This window comes from Pleurodeles waltl, chromosome 1_1 (assembly GCF_031143425.1).
Source record: "Pleurodeles waltl isolate 20211129_DDA chromosome 1_1, aPleWal1.hap1.20221129, whole genome shotgun sequence".
Classification (NCBI taxonomy): Eukaryota; Metazoa; Chordata; class Amphibia; order Caudata; family Salamandridae; genus Pleurodeles; species Pleurodeles waltl.
The window spans coordinates 181,732,279-181,747,891 of NC_090436.1; the positions used below are offsets into that span (position 1 = coordinate 181,732,279).

Genomic DNA, 15,613 nt, shown 5'->3' on the forward strand with positions numbered 1-15,613 from the left:
TTGGAGGAGTTTTGGGACTTTGGTACTTTCCTCTATTCCTTTGAAATTGTCCCCCTCTATATTGTCCCCGAAAACCTCCCCGCTGATACTGGCTCTGGTAAGTGGGCTTTGTTTGTGAGGTTGTGGCTTCTGTGGTTTGCCCTCGAAACCCCCCTTGAAATTGTGTCTTTCGAAATGTGCCTCTGCTCTGTGGGGAGTAGAGTGCGCCCATGGCTTTGGTCGTGTCAGTGTCTTTCTTAAGTTTTTCGATCGCAGTGTCCACCTCCGGCCCAAACAACTGCTGTCCGTTGAATGGCATATTCAGCACAGCTTGCTGTATCTCTGGTTTAAATCCTGATGTACACAGCCATGCATGTCTCCTTATTGTTACACCTATGTTGACAGTTCTAGCAGCTGTGTCTGCAGCATCCATTGCTGACCGTATCTGATTATTGGAGATACCCTGTCCTCCTTCTACTACTTGCTGCGCTCTTTTTTGGAACTCCTTGGGTAAATGTTCAATAAGGTGTTGTATCTCATCCCAATGGGCCCTATCATATCTGGCTAGCAAAGCTTGCGAATTTGCAATACGCCACTGGTTTGCTGCCTGTGCCGCCACCCTTTTGCCTGCAGCATCAAATTTTCGACTTTCTTTATCTGGAGGTGGTGCATCACCTGAAGTATGAGAGTTGGCTCTTTTGCGCGCTACTCCCACTACAACAGAGTCTGGTGTTAGCTGTTGTGTAATGTACACTGGGTCTGTTGGTGGCGGTTTATATTTTTTATCTACTCTTGGAGTAATGGCTCTCCCTTTAACAGGCTCCTCAAACACTTGTTTGGAGTGTTTTAGCATTCCGGGTAGCATAGGCAGACTCTGATATTGGCTGTGTGTGGACGAAAGTGTATTAAAAAGAAAGTCGTCTTCAATGGGCTCTGAATGAAGGCTGACATTATGAAATGCAGCTGCTCTTGACACCACCTGTGCGTAGGCAGTACTATCCTCTGGTGGCGATGGTTTAGCTGGATAGCATTCTGGACTATTATCTGACACTGGTGCGTCATAAAGGTCCCATGCGTCAGGGTCATCTTGACTTATTCCTGTATGAGTTGGGGATTGCATCATTGGTGGAGTGGCTACCGGTGATGGTTGCGGAGAGTGATGTGTGGATGGTGGTGGTGTTACTTGTTTAGCCACCTTTGCTGTTTGTCTTTGTCTTGGAAGGCAAGCTTGCGTTTCATTTTGACTGGAGGAAGAGTGCTGATCTTCCCTGTATCTTTTTGAATAAAGAGCAGTCTTTGTGTGTGATCTGGCTCTATTGCCTGTAATTCCTGTCCAAATCTATGTGTCTTCATTTGTGTGGACAGTCCTTGTTCCTCAGTGTAGGAACTTGTTTTCGGTTCCGAGGCCGGATATTTCGGTACCGAAACCTTTTTGGCTGCTTTTTTCGGCTCCGACGAAACCTTTTTTACTTTCGGCGTCGTGCTCTCTCGGTGCCGACCCGTTTCGGTGCCGAATCTTCTCTGAGCCACTATCTCGGGCCTGAGATTGCTGTGTGCCGGTATCTCGACCGGAGTCGGATGACTTCGACACCAGCTCGCCCTTTTTCGGTGCCAATGAACGGTCACCTACTTTTCGGGTTAAGCCATGGCCTGTTGGCGGTGGCGTCCCCTGGGCTTTAGCGCTTTTCTCGTGAGTTCTTGGTTTCGACGTCTTACTCACGGTTTTCGGCGTTTCCTCTGGATCAATCTCCTCAGAGTCCGACTCCTGGGTGGAGAATGTTTCTTCCTCCTCCTCGAAATGCTCTTGTCCTGTCGGCGCCGACGCCATTTGCAGTCTTCTTGCTCTTCGGTCCCTGAGTGTCTTCCTGGACCGAAACGCTCGACAGGCCTCACAAGTATCCTCCTTGTGTTCTGGTGACAAACACAAGTTACAGACCAGATGTTGATCTGTATATGGATACTTGTTATGGCATTTTGGACAGAAGCGGAATGGGGTCCGTTCCATCAGCCTTGAAGAGACACGTGGCCGGGCCGACCAGGCCCCGACGGGGATGGAAGAAAACCCCGAAGGGCCACCGGAGCTCTTCTTAATTCTGTGTCGATCTGTTGTAACTAACCCGATACCGAACGCAAACAATACCGACGATTTTTCCGAGATTCTAACTAACTTTCCGACCCGAAACACGGAGCGAAAAGGAACACGTCCGAACCCGATGGCGGAAAAAAAACAATCTAAGATGGAGTCGACGCCCATGCGCAATGGAGTCGAAATGAGAGGAGTCCCTCGGTCTCGTGACTCGAAAAAAGACTTATTCGAAGAAAAACAACTTGTAACACTCCGAGCCCAACACCAGATGGCGGGATGTGCACAGCATGTGTATCTGCAGCTACACATGCCATCGAACATATATAAATATATATATACACACACATACACACACACACACACACACACACACACACATATATATGTATACTTAAATTGAAAACCTTTTTATTTTTTCCTTTTTTTTTTAACTTCTTTTTTCTCCTCGTAGGGTGAGGAGGGTGGTATAAAGTTAGTCTCCATTGTCTTTAATGAGATAATATTCGCTCTGCGTTAATTGGAGAATCACCATTTTATGACTGGAGGCTACCATTATGCATGTTTAAAGCCACCAGGACCTACATTGCTTACATTCTCTACAGGTCTCAACTAGAATTTTGCAAACGTATTGGCATTTGACCAATCTGCCGCTTTTAAAATTTCTGGTAGTGAACCACCTGACCAGAAAACCTTACTAGCCATGGTGAGAACAGAAGAGTCGGCACCAAATATGGCGAGATCCACACCTGCTTCACTCATACCTACTTGCACCCATCTAGCTAACGTAGCAGTAGAGACTGCTTTGTAAGGCTTAATGTAAGACAATAACAGCTGATCTTCACCATGTGCTCTATACTCCAACATTCTGCTCTCATGCGTTTCACAACACATAGTTTCTCATATTCATAGACATAAGGATAAAAGATTGAATCTGACACTTTTTGTCCTCTTTCAAACATCAAAGTGCACCCCTTCAGGAGAATAGATTCTATTTGATATTTCCAATGCTTTAACATCAGAAGCCCTTCTAAAGGAAATCAAGCAAAGCAAAGTAGCTAAGTTTCAAAGAGATTTGCCTAACAGAACGGTAACTATTACCTGGCCATGATGTAAAAAGCTTGAAAATTAAACGTCCCCTAGAGACTCATAACATGATCTAGGAGGTCTCCTTAATCTAATACCTTTCGTTACCCTCCTAATCAAAGGGTCACTTCCAATCGCAAAATTATGAACTAATGCATGAACAGCAGACATAGCCCATCTGTAGCAGTTAACATTCCTATATGCCACTCCTAAGTTGTACAAATCTGCTAATTAGCTACCTTGGATACAGAAGCTACCACAGGGTTGAAACTCCTCTCCATATGCCATCCACACCATTTCTTCCAGACACCCTTGTACATCTTCCTAGTTGCAGGGCCCTAGATTCATACAATAGATCTTTAGCTCTTCCTGAAAGGCTTGAATATCTGCTAGAACCTCTGAAATATTTTAAACAATAAGGTTTATTTTCCTTTCTAAAACCAAAGGGTGCTCTTCTCCTTCTGACTGTCAGAAGACCCAAAGGTACCAGAACCACATGGGGTATAACTACTGCGAGCTTCATCCCATCTGGGAACCAGACTTGTGAACTCCAAAAAGGAGTCTCCAGAATAAGGCTGCAACCTTCTGACCTTACTTTCATCAATACTCTCTGAATCATGGAGAAGGGGGGAAAAGGCATAACCTCCCTTCTTTCTCCAATCCTGCAGAAAGGCATCTACTGCCACTGCCACTGGATCCAGCTTCCAAATAAAGAACTTGGGTACATGGTAAGTCAGGCTGCTCACAAACAAGTCTACGTGAACCGGACCCAAAATCCCTGAATCAGACTGAAAACCTCGGGATTCAATTTCCTATCACTGAAGTCCATGAGAAACCTGGAACTCCAATCTGCCCTTACATGCTGAAGGCCTGGAATAAATTCTGCTCTCACCACAATCTTGTGCTCCCAATAAAAATACCAAATTTGTTTCCCCAGAACTTTTGACCTTGAACCAAATGGTTTATATATGAAACTGCTGTAAAATTGTCTAGGCAGACCAATATAACACTGTTCCTTAAATCTTTGAAGCTCATCAATGCATTTAGATCTGTCAACATCTCTAGACAATTTATGTGACGTAACTGTTCCTCCCTGGACCATCTTCCACCAGTTTCGAAACTGTCCAGAGGAAGCTACCCAACCTAAACCGCTGGCATCCGATTCCAGTATGAGTTTGGTAATATGTCCAAAGATGGCCTTGTCATTCCAGGATTCTAAAATATTTCAACCACCATTTCAAATCCTCGTGAGCATTCAACCAAAGAGGAAGTGAGTCCCCACACCATAAACCTAATCTCAGACTCAAAACTTTCAGTATCTAAAGGCCTCTACAATGTAGAGGACCCAGTGAGATGGACTGAATGGACAATGACATTAGTCCCAAAATTCTTGCAAGGTCCCTTAATATTATTACTTCCTTTTGAAAAAAATATACTGCCTTTATTTCCGTTCTTATTTTTATCACCTTCTTCTGCGGAAGAATCAACTGAGATAATACTGTATCTTACCGAAATCCCAGGAATTCTAGATTCTGGGTTGGAACCATGACTGCCTTCTCTGTATTTACTAAAAAACCTAAACTCTTCAGAAGTTTGATTGTCTATGTCAAATGTTCCAAAGGTTCTGACCTTGTCATTAGACATCAGTAACATATAGTCAAAGTAAATTATTAGCAGGTTGCCTCTTTCTCTGAGGAAGGCTACCACAGGACGCATAACTCTAGTAAAAACACCAGGGAGCAGAGGACAGTCTGAAAGGGAGACGGCGGAACTGATACAGAAAACCAATCCATTTGAAAAGTAAAAATCTCTGACTGTCCCTTGCCATAGGTATCATGAAGTATGTATTTTTTAGGTCTAGCTTCAATAACCAATTGTTTGACCGCAAATGTTTCTCAATAGCTGAATTCATTCCATCTTGAAGTATCTATAATCAAAAACTTGTTCAAATCTCTCAAATTTATGACAGGACCGCCATCCATTGTGAGTACAGTTTTTCTAGTTAAAAGAAATACAATACCCTTCATCTCCTGTGCTGAACCTGTTACTCGAATTAAGCCGCCTTTTTCAACAGCTGAGTCACCTCTGTTTCTATTAGATCAATTTTTTCTGAATCTAATGCCAACTCTTTTGGCTGTTTGATTTATACTGGTGTTTTCTAGTACTCTATTCTGAACCCAGCAACGGTTTCTAAAACTCAAGCATCTCCTGTAATTTTTACCCAATAGTGAACAAAAAATCTCAACCTTCCCCCTACATTTCAATGGGAAGAAAAAAATAGCGCTCACCTTGAGATCCTGTGCCCTGGGCTCTCGATCTTCCAACACGGGATCTTGCTTTCTCCCTCTGACGGTAGAAGCGTGTGTTGGGGCAGTAGCACCTTACATAATTACCATAGCCACTGGTATCTAGATTATAATATTGGGACCTGAAGGACCCATGGTTGGCAGCCGGTCCCCTTCTGTCAGCCCTTCCAAACACAGCTCTAGCGCCGAACACTTTTCATTGTTTTGAGCCTTGCTAAATGCACTAAAGGTGGAAACATATTTCCCAAGGGACTTTACAAAAAACTCTCCAAAAAGGAGACCCTTTGGATTTCCCATGTCTTCTTTAGTAGACAAATCAGCTAACTTGGGATTCATTCTCATTAGAACTGCTTTCCTCCTCTCTGTAATCAGGCTCACATTAGCATTTCCCAACATACAAATGGCACGCTGTGCCCAACCTCTTAAGAGGTCCACATCAACTCTTATATTTTTGCTCTTGGTCTCTTCGGCCATATCGAAAATGCAAATCAAACCACCCAGCATATCAAACATTTTGTCCTGACTTTGTTTCAGGCATTTCTCAATTACCTTCCTGTGGTCCTTACCAAACTTGAATAAAAAGGTAATAAGCTCAGGGTCTAAACTGGGAGTAGAACAGGTTTTGTCACCAGAAGGTTCTCCAAAGCATTCAGCCTGCAACAAATTGTATCTTTGTCCAAAGATGTTCTAACCCATAGTTTTAAAAGTTTGGATACGTGGTCCATGGTCCATCAATCCGAGCATCACGGATACTTTATCATGGTAGGATTAAACATTTCTCCTCCGAAAATAGTCCTCTAACTCTGCAGAGGTAGAAGCCTGTTCCAAATCACCTTCTAAGTCCTCTAAGAAATCAGAGCGTTCCTGTGGGTCAAAAACCTATTAATTACATTCTATTTCATCATCCTCTAAACTTTGAGATGTCAGAACGTCCTGTGATTCCCTTGTGCCATTAAGGCCACTCTTTCTAATCATGTCGCTATGGACAACCTTTCTCTGTGCCCAGCCAAGGTGACCTTTTCCTTTTGTGCTGCTACGAGCACCAGAATCTATTGTAGCATACAGGCTACCACAACCATGAAGGTGTACGATCACGGAGCAACAGCTTTCACTATTGTGCCCTCTGCTCCCCAAATATACACCAAAACGCCATTAGCAACAAAATCCCAATGAGAAAGCCCCGCTTGCAATTAACATGAAGCAGAGAGCTTCCAAACACGTTCACAGACTCGTCTGAATGCCGAACAGTAGCAGACATCTTCCCTGTAAGCAACCACAATCACGGCACCCAAATCCGATCAATCAACTGAGCGTGTAGCGGGGGCTTACAAGGTCAAACCATCAGGTCTCTAAGTATTACTTAATTAAAATAGGAAACATGTTTACAACATAGATACTTACAAAGCCCAGCCATAAATGTGAAGGGCAGAGCATGAATAAAACAAATCACATCACAAGTTCTAGGAACTAGAAACAGTAAAACCATAATAAATATACCATAAAAAATAGAAAACATAACCATATGAGAAGTACTTATCTGTACTGGAGCAGCCAATAAAAAGGAAGGATGATGAATGCATGCTCTAGGTTGTTATATTCACTGACAATTCTAATGCTTTATGATGTATTATTATTCTTTAAAGGGCTGCATGTTGAGGCAGCAGTAAAGTTCACTGCATAATGGTAGCCTCCAGTCTTGTAATGAAATCAAGTTAAATGGTATTATCAGAATCAACAACAGGGTTCTAGGCACATAGGAAATGAAAGGAAAGGTATAATGAGGATTAAATTCCATGAAGAAGGGTGCAGTAGTGAACATTCATGGGGTTAAGAATTTAAGGAAACAAGAGATTGTTAAACATTTAACTTATTCATAAGAGATTGTGTGCTTCCAGTAGACATGGCTGTGCATAGAAACTCCAAATAGATTGTGTGTTGCAGGTTTCTCGGACAGCAAGAAAAAAAGTCATTTCGGATGCCCTTCTCTCAGTATGCAAACATTAATATCAACTAAGGTAGCCTCAAAAGGATGGAAAGTTGGTACAAGGAGTAATTAGATCCTAGCTTGCGGCACACAATTGTATGATGTGAATATGGCTCATGTCTGTATAATTATTATAAATAATTATTTACAAGCTGGGGGTTCCCAGTATATGATGCTGAAATTAAAATGTTTAAGGAAGATCTAGTACAGAGAAAATTCTATCATTTGCAGCACCTGATTGTTCTGCTGGGAAAGTTTAATCATAGATTGGTCCCAAGTAAGATTGATTATTGTATAAATAAATATTGATAGCATATAACATCAGACTAGCTAAATACCCAGAAAGCTGTGTTCCCCAAGGAATGCATTATTAGAAAACTTCCTTGCTTCAAATGGATTCGTTGGCTTAAATGGTTGTGTACCACTGGATATCCGAGCTAGGAAAAAAACCTTGTATGGTAATCAGAACTGCCCTATTGACTATGTCTTTATGCATGTCTGGGCCTTTATACACGTGGAGCATTTTGAAGTTCTGCAAAGAAAAGAAAGTGATCATCGCTCTCTACATTTAATGTTAAGAATAGGAACTCAGCTAAAAAAAAGGGTGCAAGTGTTTCCCTTAAAAATGGATTATCCCAGGTGTTAAGAACAAGAATAACAGAGAAGCATCTAACTCTGTTAAAGATTTTCAGCAACAGCACAATGTAATTTGAGATGAAGAGGTATATGTAAATTTAATAAGTTAATATAAGGAAATAACCAAACAGGTATTAGCATGTCTAAACGTCAAATTAAAGACTAACAATAAGGAAAATAGAATAATGCTTCAAAAAAGGAATGGGAATTTTGTGGTAAGATAAAGAATGTAGGTGCCTAAAAAACAGGTAACAAAATTGGAAAAATATACAAGGGTTAACTAGAATAATGGGACTAAAGCTAAAGAAGCAAGTACAAAGGGTTAGTAACTAAAAAATAAAGGATCCATCGAGAGAAGCACTGGAAAATCATGTCCGAAGTAACTGAGTCAAAAAATGGCAAAAGATGTGGGGGTTTGGTGCAAAATGGGTTAGGAAAGGAACAGGAAGAGCTAAAGTGCATGGTGAGATAAGATGTATGGGCACAATACTTGGAGGAATCATATAACAATGGGTTTATGAATAGACCACACCTAGTCATATTTACCATAGATGGAGAAATAAGGGGATAGTTCTCCGGAGCAATAATAAAAGAAACCATACACTAAAACTGAACAGAGCAGATGGTCTTGATAATTTATTTGCAGTATTAGTGAAAATAAATATTAATTGGTTGTCAAGCCTGTTCTGCTTGTTGTTTCAAGAAATTATAAAGACAGGCTTTTTTTCTGGCAAGTTAGAAGGGTGCTATGATTAAACCCATCTACGTAAATGAAATGCTCAAGCCCCCCAAACCTATAGCTAGGTTACCCTATTAAATGTGGATGGAAACACTTTCTCCAAAGTTCTCTTGGGGATGCTGAAAGAGTCTCCAATAAATAACCAATAATCCCCATGCAACAAGCGGGTTTCAAGGAAGAGCATTTAACTGCTGACCACTGCTTCAGTTTGTGGACAAGAGCTCAAAATTCCATAGAGCAAAGTGGGAGCCTATTTTGTGGACTTCCGTTCGGCTTTCGATTCGCTTGACTGTGAATTACTTTGGAAAGCTTGAAGAAACTATCTCACTGTCACTATTCTTCAATATGCAGATGACTTCGTCTTGCTGGACTATTCCAGAAGAGGGACCCAGAAAGCATTAAATGTCCTACCCAGCTACAACTTGGGCAATAGAATGGTAGCTCGCATCTCAAAGACTAAAGTAGTAAGCTTTGGCAGGTCATATAAGAAAATTAATTATGCTCGGAGCCTGGGACCGTTGAAGATCAAAAGTAGTGAATCATAAAACTATCTAGGAGTCTGGCTGCCATCAAGGGAAGGAGCCAAAGTACATTTGAGACACATAGAAACATAGGCAGAATTTGCAATCTTTAGAACATGCCAACTGAACAATTCTCTCAAATGTCCCTCTACAGACCAATAAGACATGTAAGCACCACATCTTCCAATGATTAAATATGGCCACAAAGCCTATCCTGGCCAATTCGTCAAAGCCATGGAAAAATATCAGCTTAAAGTCTATAAAAGAGTCTTCAGACTACTCCCAATACATACACAGATATCTGGTTAGACTGGAATTTGGGCTAGAGAGTTAATCTTGGGCCAGAATGGTGGCTTTCCTAAATTACTATTACAGGATTATGAAATCCTAACTTACTGAAAGCTGTCCTTCAGAACACTTTCAAGCCGGAAAAGAATCCTTGGTCGAGGTATAATCAGAGAGCAATCATCAAATGGAGTTAAATAAGTTCCAACTTTCGCACAGAGCACTTAAAAACAATTCTGAACAAGCAGTGAAAGACACCTTCAAAAGCATGTGACTTAGGAATATTTAAGAAGTCCTGGCCACTCCGGCCTCTGGACAAAATCTTATGCTAACAGGCAGCCACATTTCCTCAGCCTGCAGTTATACCTTCACTGCTCGCTCTGCAAAATCTGCCTTAAATAAATAATGGTCGCAAGACTGATGGGACTATAGTTCAAAGAACTAAATCCCAAATGGTTCTCTCTCTCGCTCTAAAACTGCTAGCTGCAGACTTTGTGCATACAAGAATGAGTCTTTTAACTCTCTACTTTGCTGCTGTCCAGCACTTTTGCATGATCAGTGCACCTTGTTTAAAACTCTTTTCCAAGTGCACAGGACTCGCACTTGCAACAAGGCAAGGAACCTCATGTTTTCCATCATCAGGCCCAGTGAGCTGGCCAAATTTGGCAAAAATATTAGTCTGTTACAAACATGCTTAAAAGAGGCAAACAAGGCTTGAAAGGCCATCAACGAAAATTGGATGGTCCTGGAACTGGCCTGGCTACCTTCGAAACCTGGTGATGTTACAGAAACCTGGTGAGGTTACAGTCTGTTTAAGCATTGTGTGCACACTAAGCTCTTTACAACGTAGCTAGATAATGGGGAGACCCTCATGGAACACAGGCGCTTTAATGCTTGTGGACTGTTGATTACATCCGCCATCAGGCCCTTATGCACGAAAAGGGTCTTGTTTGGTTACTGAATTCCGGCCCCTGAGCAATACTAATTCTGTTAAAACAATGTTTTGAACTTCATTCTAGTCACTAGAGCTTTATCAGACATCACTTTTTCGCTATATTAACGCTACCATTTTATTAATAACCAAGTATTTTACAACACAGTAAGTCTGGATTTAGGTCAATGTATAATTATTGTTCATATAGTAATAATATAGTAGTAGTTTAGTGTATACGTAATCAATGTGTAATTGTTTGCTTGTAAGAAGAATATTGTAAAGATTTTAACTGAACACACAATAAACCCTTTTTTTATGTTAAGCTATAAAGTAACATTTTAAAGAGTTTAAAGACCCAATGGCCGGAAACTGGCAGGCCACTTAAAAAAGTACATTTATTTTGTCCCCTTGAAATTCTTAGGACACTGGTTTCCTTTATGAGCAATACCCCGGTAACAGGCTTTGCTCGTGCCCTGTTTGTGCTATATAAAAGGTATAGCATATGCCCCTGTAAATAATGCACACAGGTCACACAGTTTACCTGGACTATACCGTGCACTGCAACAGACCATGCCTAGAACGCAATGCATCTCAGTATGCAGCAGGAACAAGACATGTATTCATTTCTCTATATAGACGCCAGGCCCACTGGCCATCCTCTGTGAGCCTTACATGAAAGCACGGATAATGTCAATCATGAGGTCATATGTGATTTCATCAGTGAGGTCAGGCGTGAAATCAATAGACGGGCAGAGGGGAATCATTATGGTTGTGTAGTTAATCACAACTGAGGAATGTTAGTGTTTCTGTTTTTCCCACTTTGGATCTTTCATAAGATCACTTCAACTGAAGTTTGCTTTAATCCCCAAAAACTTTACTTAGTTCTTTTAGAAAGAGTCAAAACCCAGGTATATGTCGTCATGGCTTAAGCCAAGTATGAAAGGCAAATTAAAACATTAGATAGAAAAGGCATATGAAGTCAATTAAGAAAATGTGTACGGTTTGAAAAATCAGTGGGATCCACAGAAAAGAAAGGGAAAATGTAGTTGAAAAAAAACGTGAAATCAAAGTGGAATAACTATTATATGTAACAATACCAATCATTAAATGTGCCCTAGATATAGACACTTCCATTGTTTCAACATCGAAACATCACCTTTTCAGACATAGATAATGGCAGCTAAGTGAAATTTTTGAGCGATGCTATTTGCATTGATGTTTGTTGGTGACCTAGTTAGACAAACATAATTGGTCCTAAAGATTTTGAAGCAAGTGTGTGTACCGAGAAATATAGATATAAACTTATGTGTGCATACACATGAGCATTGACAAAAGGCCATACGGAAGCCCTTATTAAAAGTAATTATAGCAACCAAAACTATAATTAGGGTTTAAACTACCAAGGATTTCTATTAACAGCTACAAATACACATTGCCTTTATCCAAACAGACTATGCCACAGGAGAACAATACAAAGCATCCTCCTAACATGTAAACATATGTAAATAAAAAATATACTGTACTTGTCCGCTTGTATCAGCCGACTGCTGGAAGTGCGTAGCTAAGGTGGTCTCATCTTGGAAAACATCATTACACTCCAAGCACTTCAGATTATGCCTGCAAAGTTTGGAAGGATCCTCCTCTAGAGGCATAGCAGGGACAATGGGCGCATTGAGAGGGGCAGATATTACTGTACTATTGGTACCAGACTGGATCTTCACTGCGGAAGATGTCCCAACCCCAGCAGGACTTTGAAGAAGTGATGCTGTGTTCGTTGGAGCAGTACTGAAAGTTAGGAATGTAGAAGCAATCATCTGATCCAGTGGGACGGGTTTCAGAATCAAGTGAGAGCACTGCATGACAACACCTTTTTCCTTATGTCCTCGTGCGTGGGAGAGAAGACTGCATTTGTTATAGAAAACCAGATTTTTTGTGCAGTGGTTACATGTTACTTCGATCCGTACACTCCGCCGGTCATAATGCTGCATCAGGCTTTTTTCAAGGGCGAAAGAATCCCCACATTCTAAACACTTGTAACCACGCAAAGGCAGTGTGATGCCTGAATTGGCAGGGGGGTTAAGATTTGGGGTATAAATGGGGACAGGATTGACACTACTAAGGACCTTATTGAATGCTTCCACTACAGAACTCTGTGATGATGCCACAACTTGAACTCTGGCTATCTTTTTAGGGGGTTGTGTGGCTAATTGTGAAACAAGTGTCTGCTTTAATTGTTGCTGAGGTTTGGTTAGCACTTGGCGAAGTTCGGAGGTGGATTGAACACCTTGAGGCAAAAGGTTAAGGTTGGCAAGATGGACAGTCTTTGGCACAAGTTTAGCGCTGGCAATGCTTGCTGCCGGCACAACAACAGTCTGTTGCTGTATAGCATTGGCAGCTTTAATGATGGCACTGCTGGCACTCTGGACAGAAGCAGCAGATATTACTGTAGCTTTCACCGTGGTGTTATTAGCAAGCTTCAAATTAATTACTTGTGATCCTGCAGTTTTCACTGCGGAAACGGGAAGAAAGGCGGTAGCCACAGGCTTGATGGTAACTTGCTTTGGAGTGAGGTCTGTTGTTGTCATTGTATTCGTGACAGATGGTGACTGGAGGGATGATCTACTCGGAGAAGGAGAAAGACCAGTGGCAGATGCTGGAGAAGATAAAAGAGATGTAACTATCATTGAGGGGCTGTGCTCTGGAGTCTTTTTTCCACAATCCTGTTCGAATTCAGGCAATACTCTTGTTACTGTTCTCTTAATCTCTCCAGATGAAGTCTTTATAGTTTTTATGCGTACCTTTGGGATTGCTGGAGTTGATCCCGCAGGAGAAGATGGCGATCCTTTGCTGCTAGTCTCACTTGAAACACTCCTGGGACTGTCCAGTTGTTTTGCATGCAGTTTATTTGCACCATCGATCAGACTCACAGATTCAGGGGATTGCTCAATCAGTAGAGGGCTTTCACTTATTTCTTTTGGGAAAGGAGAAGTGTCTGCTGAATTGCACTGAGTTACCTTACAAGGATCTGGGTTGATCTTTCTTGCACTGAGGGCCTGTATTGCAGCAATACAAGAAGAGAGCTTTAATGAGGATTTTGCTTTAGCACTGAGTGGAGTATCACAAATGGCATCAGTTTCATTTTTTTCTGCTCTTGTTGATTCTTCTAGTACCATATTATCAAGTGACTTATCAGAATCGTCATTAAAGAGCTTATCTTCCAATTGTCCAACTTTGAATGGTTCACTGTCACTAAGACCACCAGAGTTTGTTTCTGCTTCTGGCCCATTTAATGTACTGCTGTGCATGCGACTTGAAAAAGAAATGCTACTTTTATTCAAGGTTTCCCTACCAATGGCCTTCAACCTATCATATTCCTGCTGTGAAAACGATCTTGTCAACATGCTTGCACGAAAGCCCGATCGGATCTCATCTTTATCCGGAGGATCAACCACTTCAATCTTTTCATCCTCATCAAATTCTTCAGCACTTGAAATGGGGCTAAACTGGGTAAAAACAGAGTTCTTGAGTATATCTTCGGATGCTGCCCCCAAACCTTTCATAGATGATATTCCTTCCCGATTAAAACGCTCTAGATTCGACACAGTGAGAAACCCATTGTGCAGCCCATTACTGGTGGAATGATGAACATCCTTTTCTACTCCATCAGAGTCGATCCGTATGTTCTTGACAATCACACTTACACCCACATCTGAGGATGATGGGGCATGGGAGTCCTCATCTGGATGAACATGGTGTTTCATGTGGTTTTCATGATCATCATGCTCAGACTCAATAGCTGCCTTCGGATCAACCATGTCCGGGATGTCGAAGGCGGCAAGTAGGTCATCAAAATCTGGTGTCTTCATATCGCCCATGATTGTGGATTTAAGCTGCAAGTCTGTCAAATGAACAGAAATATGCTTGAGTTTAGAAATTAAAGACATTGTGAAATGTAAAAAAAATCAACAAAGCTCTTCCCGACAGAGACCACACTGAAAATCACTTGTTAGAAGAACCCTAACGTGATTTATACTACACCTACATATTGCCTAAAACCATCAAGTCTGTTTGATGCAACAGCCCTCAAGACAGGATTACCTGCTCAAATTTCGAATACAGTATGTCAGTGTTACTGTATAAACCTGTATTTAAGTACCATTAAATGGTACTCTTACTCAAACGTTTATTGCAATTTCACACACCTTGATAGAAAAACATACATAAATAAAACATTTCACCATAAAAAAACATTCCAGGACAATGAGATTTAAGACATCACACTACACCCTGTGAAGGAAGAAGAGAGTTAAATGTGTCAATAGGTAAATGTAGTCACATTAGGTATCATAAACTGGTGAACACATCCAGCTTGATTCATAACACCCTCCATTGGCATGCCTTTAGCCAATTCACAATATTACCAGGCTTACACAAATATAAACGTTGTATGCTGATAGAAACAGTCATGTTAATAAGAAGCATGAAAAAAGATCACTTATGCCCAATTTGTTTTAATCATACATGGAGATACTGAATGCACTGCATACTAGTAAGCAAGTCTAGGGTTGAAAATTACAGTGTGCTTTAATTTAATTTTTATCTACATATTTTGTCCACTTTGAAGCATGTTCCTCGCATGTCTTCCCTGTCAGTACCCCCAAATGAGAATAGCAGTGTTAACAGGTACCTTCTCACACTTTTTCAGCACGTACACCACAAAAAGTAAGATGTAGCTTAATGTGCTGCATAGTAGACAGAGTAAAGCAGAGAAGAAATGTGGACATAGCTGTGAACCAGTAACCACATGGCCCATCAACATCCGAGGAGAAACTGCTGCCACCATGAAGTCCATCTACTAAGGGACACCATTCCCCTACCACCACCACGCCGACTTCATGGCACTAATGAGTTACAGTCCTCTGCTCACGCCCATTCTGAATGGCTCCACCACTTCTGCGACCTTCCCAGATGCTTGGAAACACACACCTGTCCTCCCATTGCTGAAGAAACCATCTGCAAATCCTTCAATGCTTGCCAACTACAGACCCATCCCCCCTGTT

At 41.4% G+C, this 15,613-nt stretch overlaps 1 protein-coding gene across 5 annotated transcripts in view; it reads right to left on the reverse strand.

Moving 5' to 3' along the window:
- Positions 1–15,613, reverse strand: part of ZNF532 (zinc finger protein 532) — a 213,703-nt gene that overhangs the window by 100,739 nt on the left and 97,351 nt on the right. For all 5 annotated transcript variants that reach the window (XR_011200972.1, XM_069220276.1, XM_069220267.1 and 2 more), the window contains one exon: positions 12,077–14,451. Coding sequence is in view for 4 of the 5 variants with exons in the window: in XM_069220276.1 (XP_069076377.1) it covers positions 12,077–14,428 (2,352 nt within the window). In the remaining variant the exon portion in view is untranslated. The remainder of the gene's footprint in view (positions 1–12,076; positions 14,452–15,613) is intronic.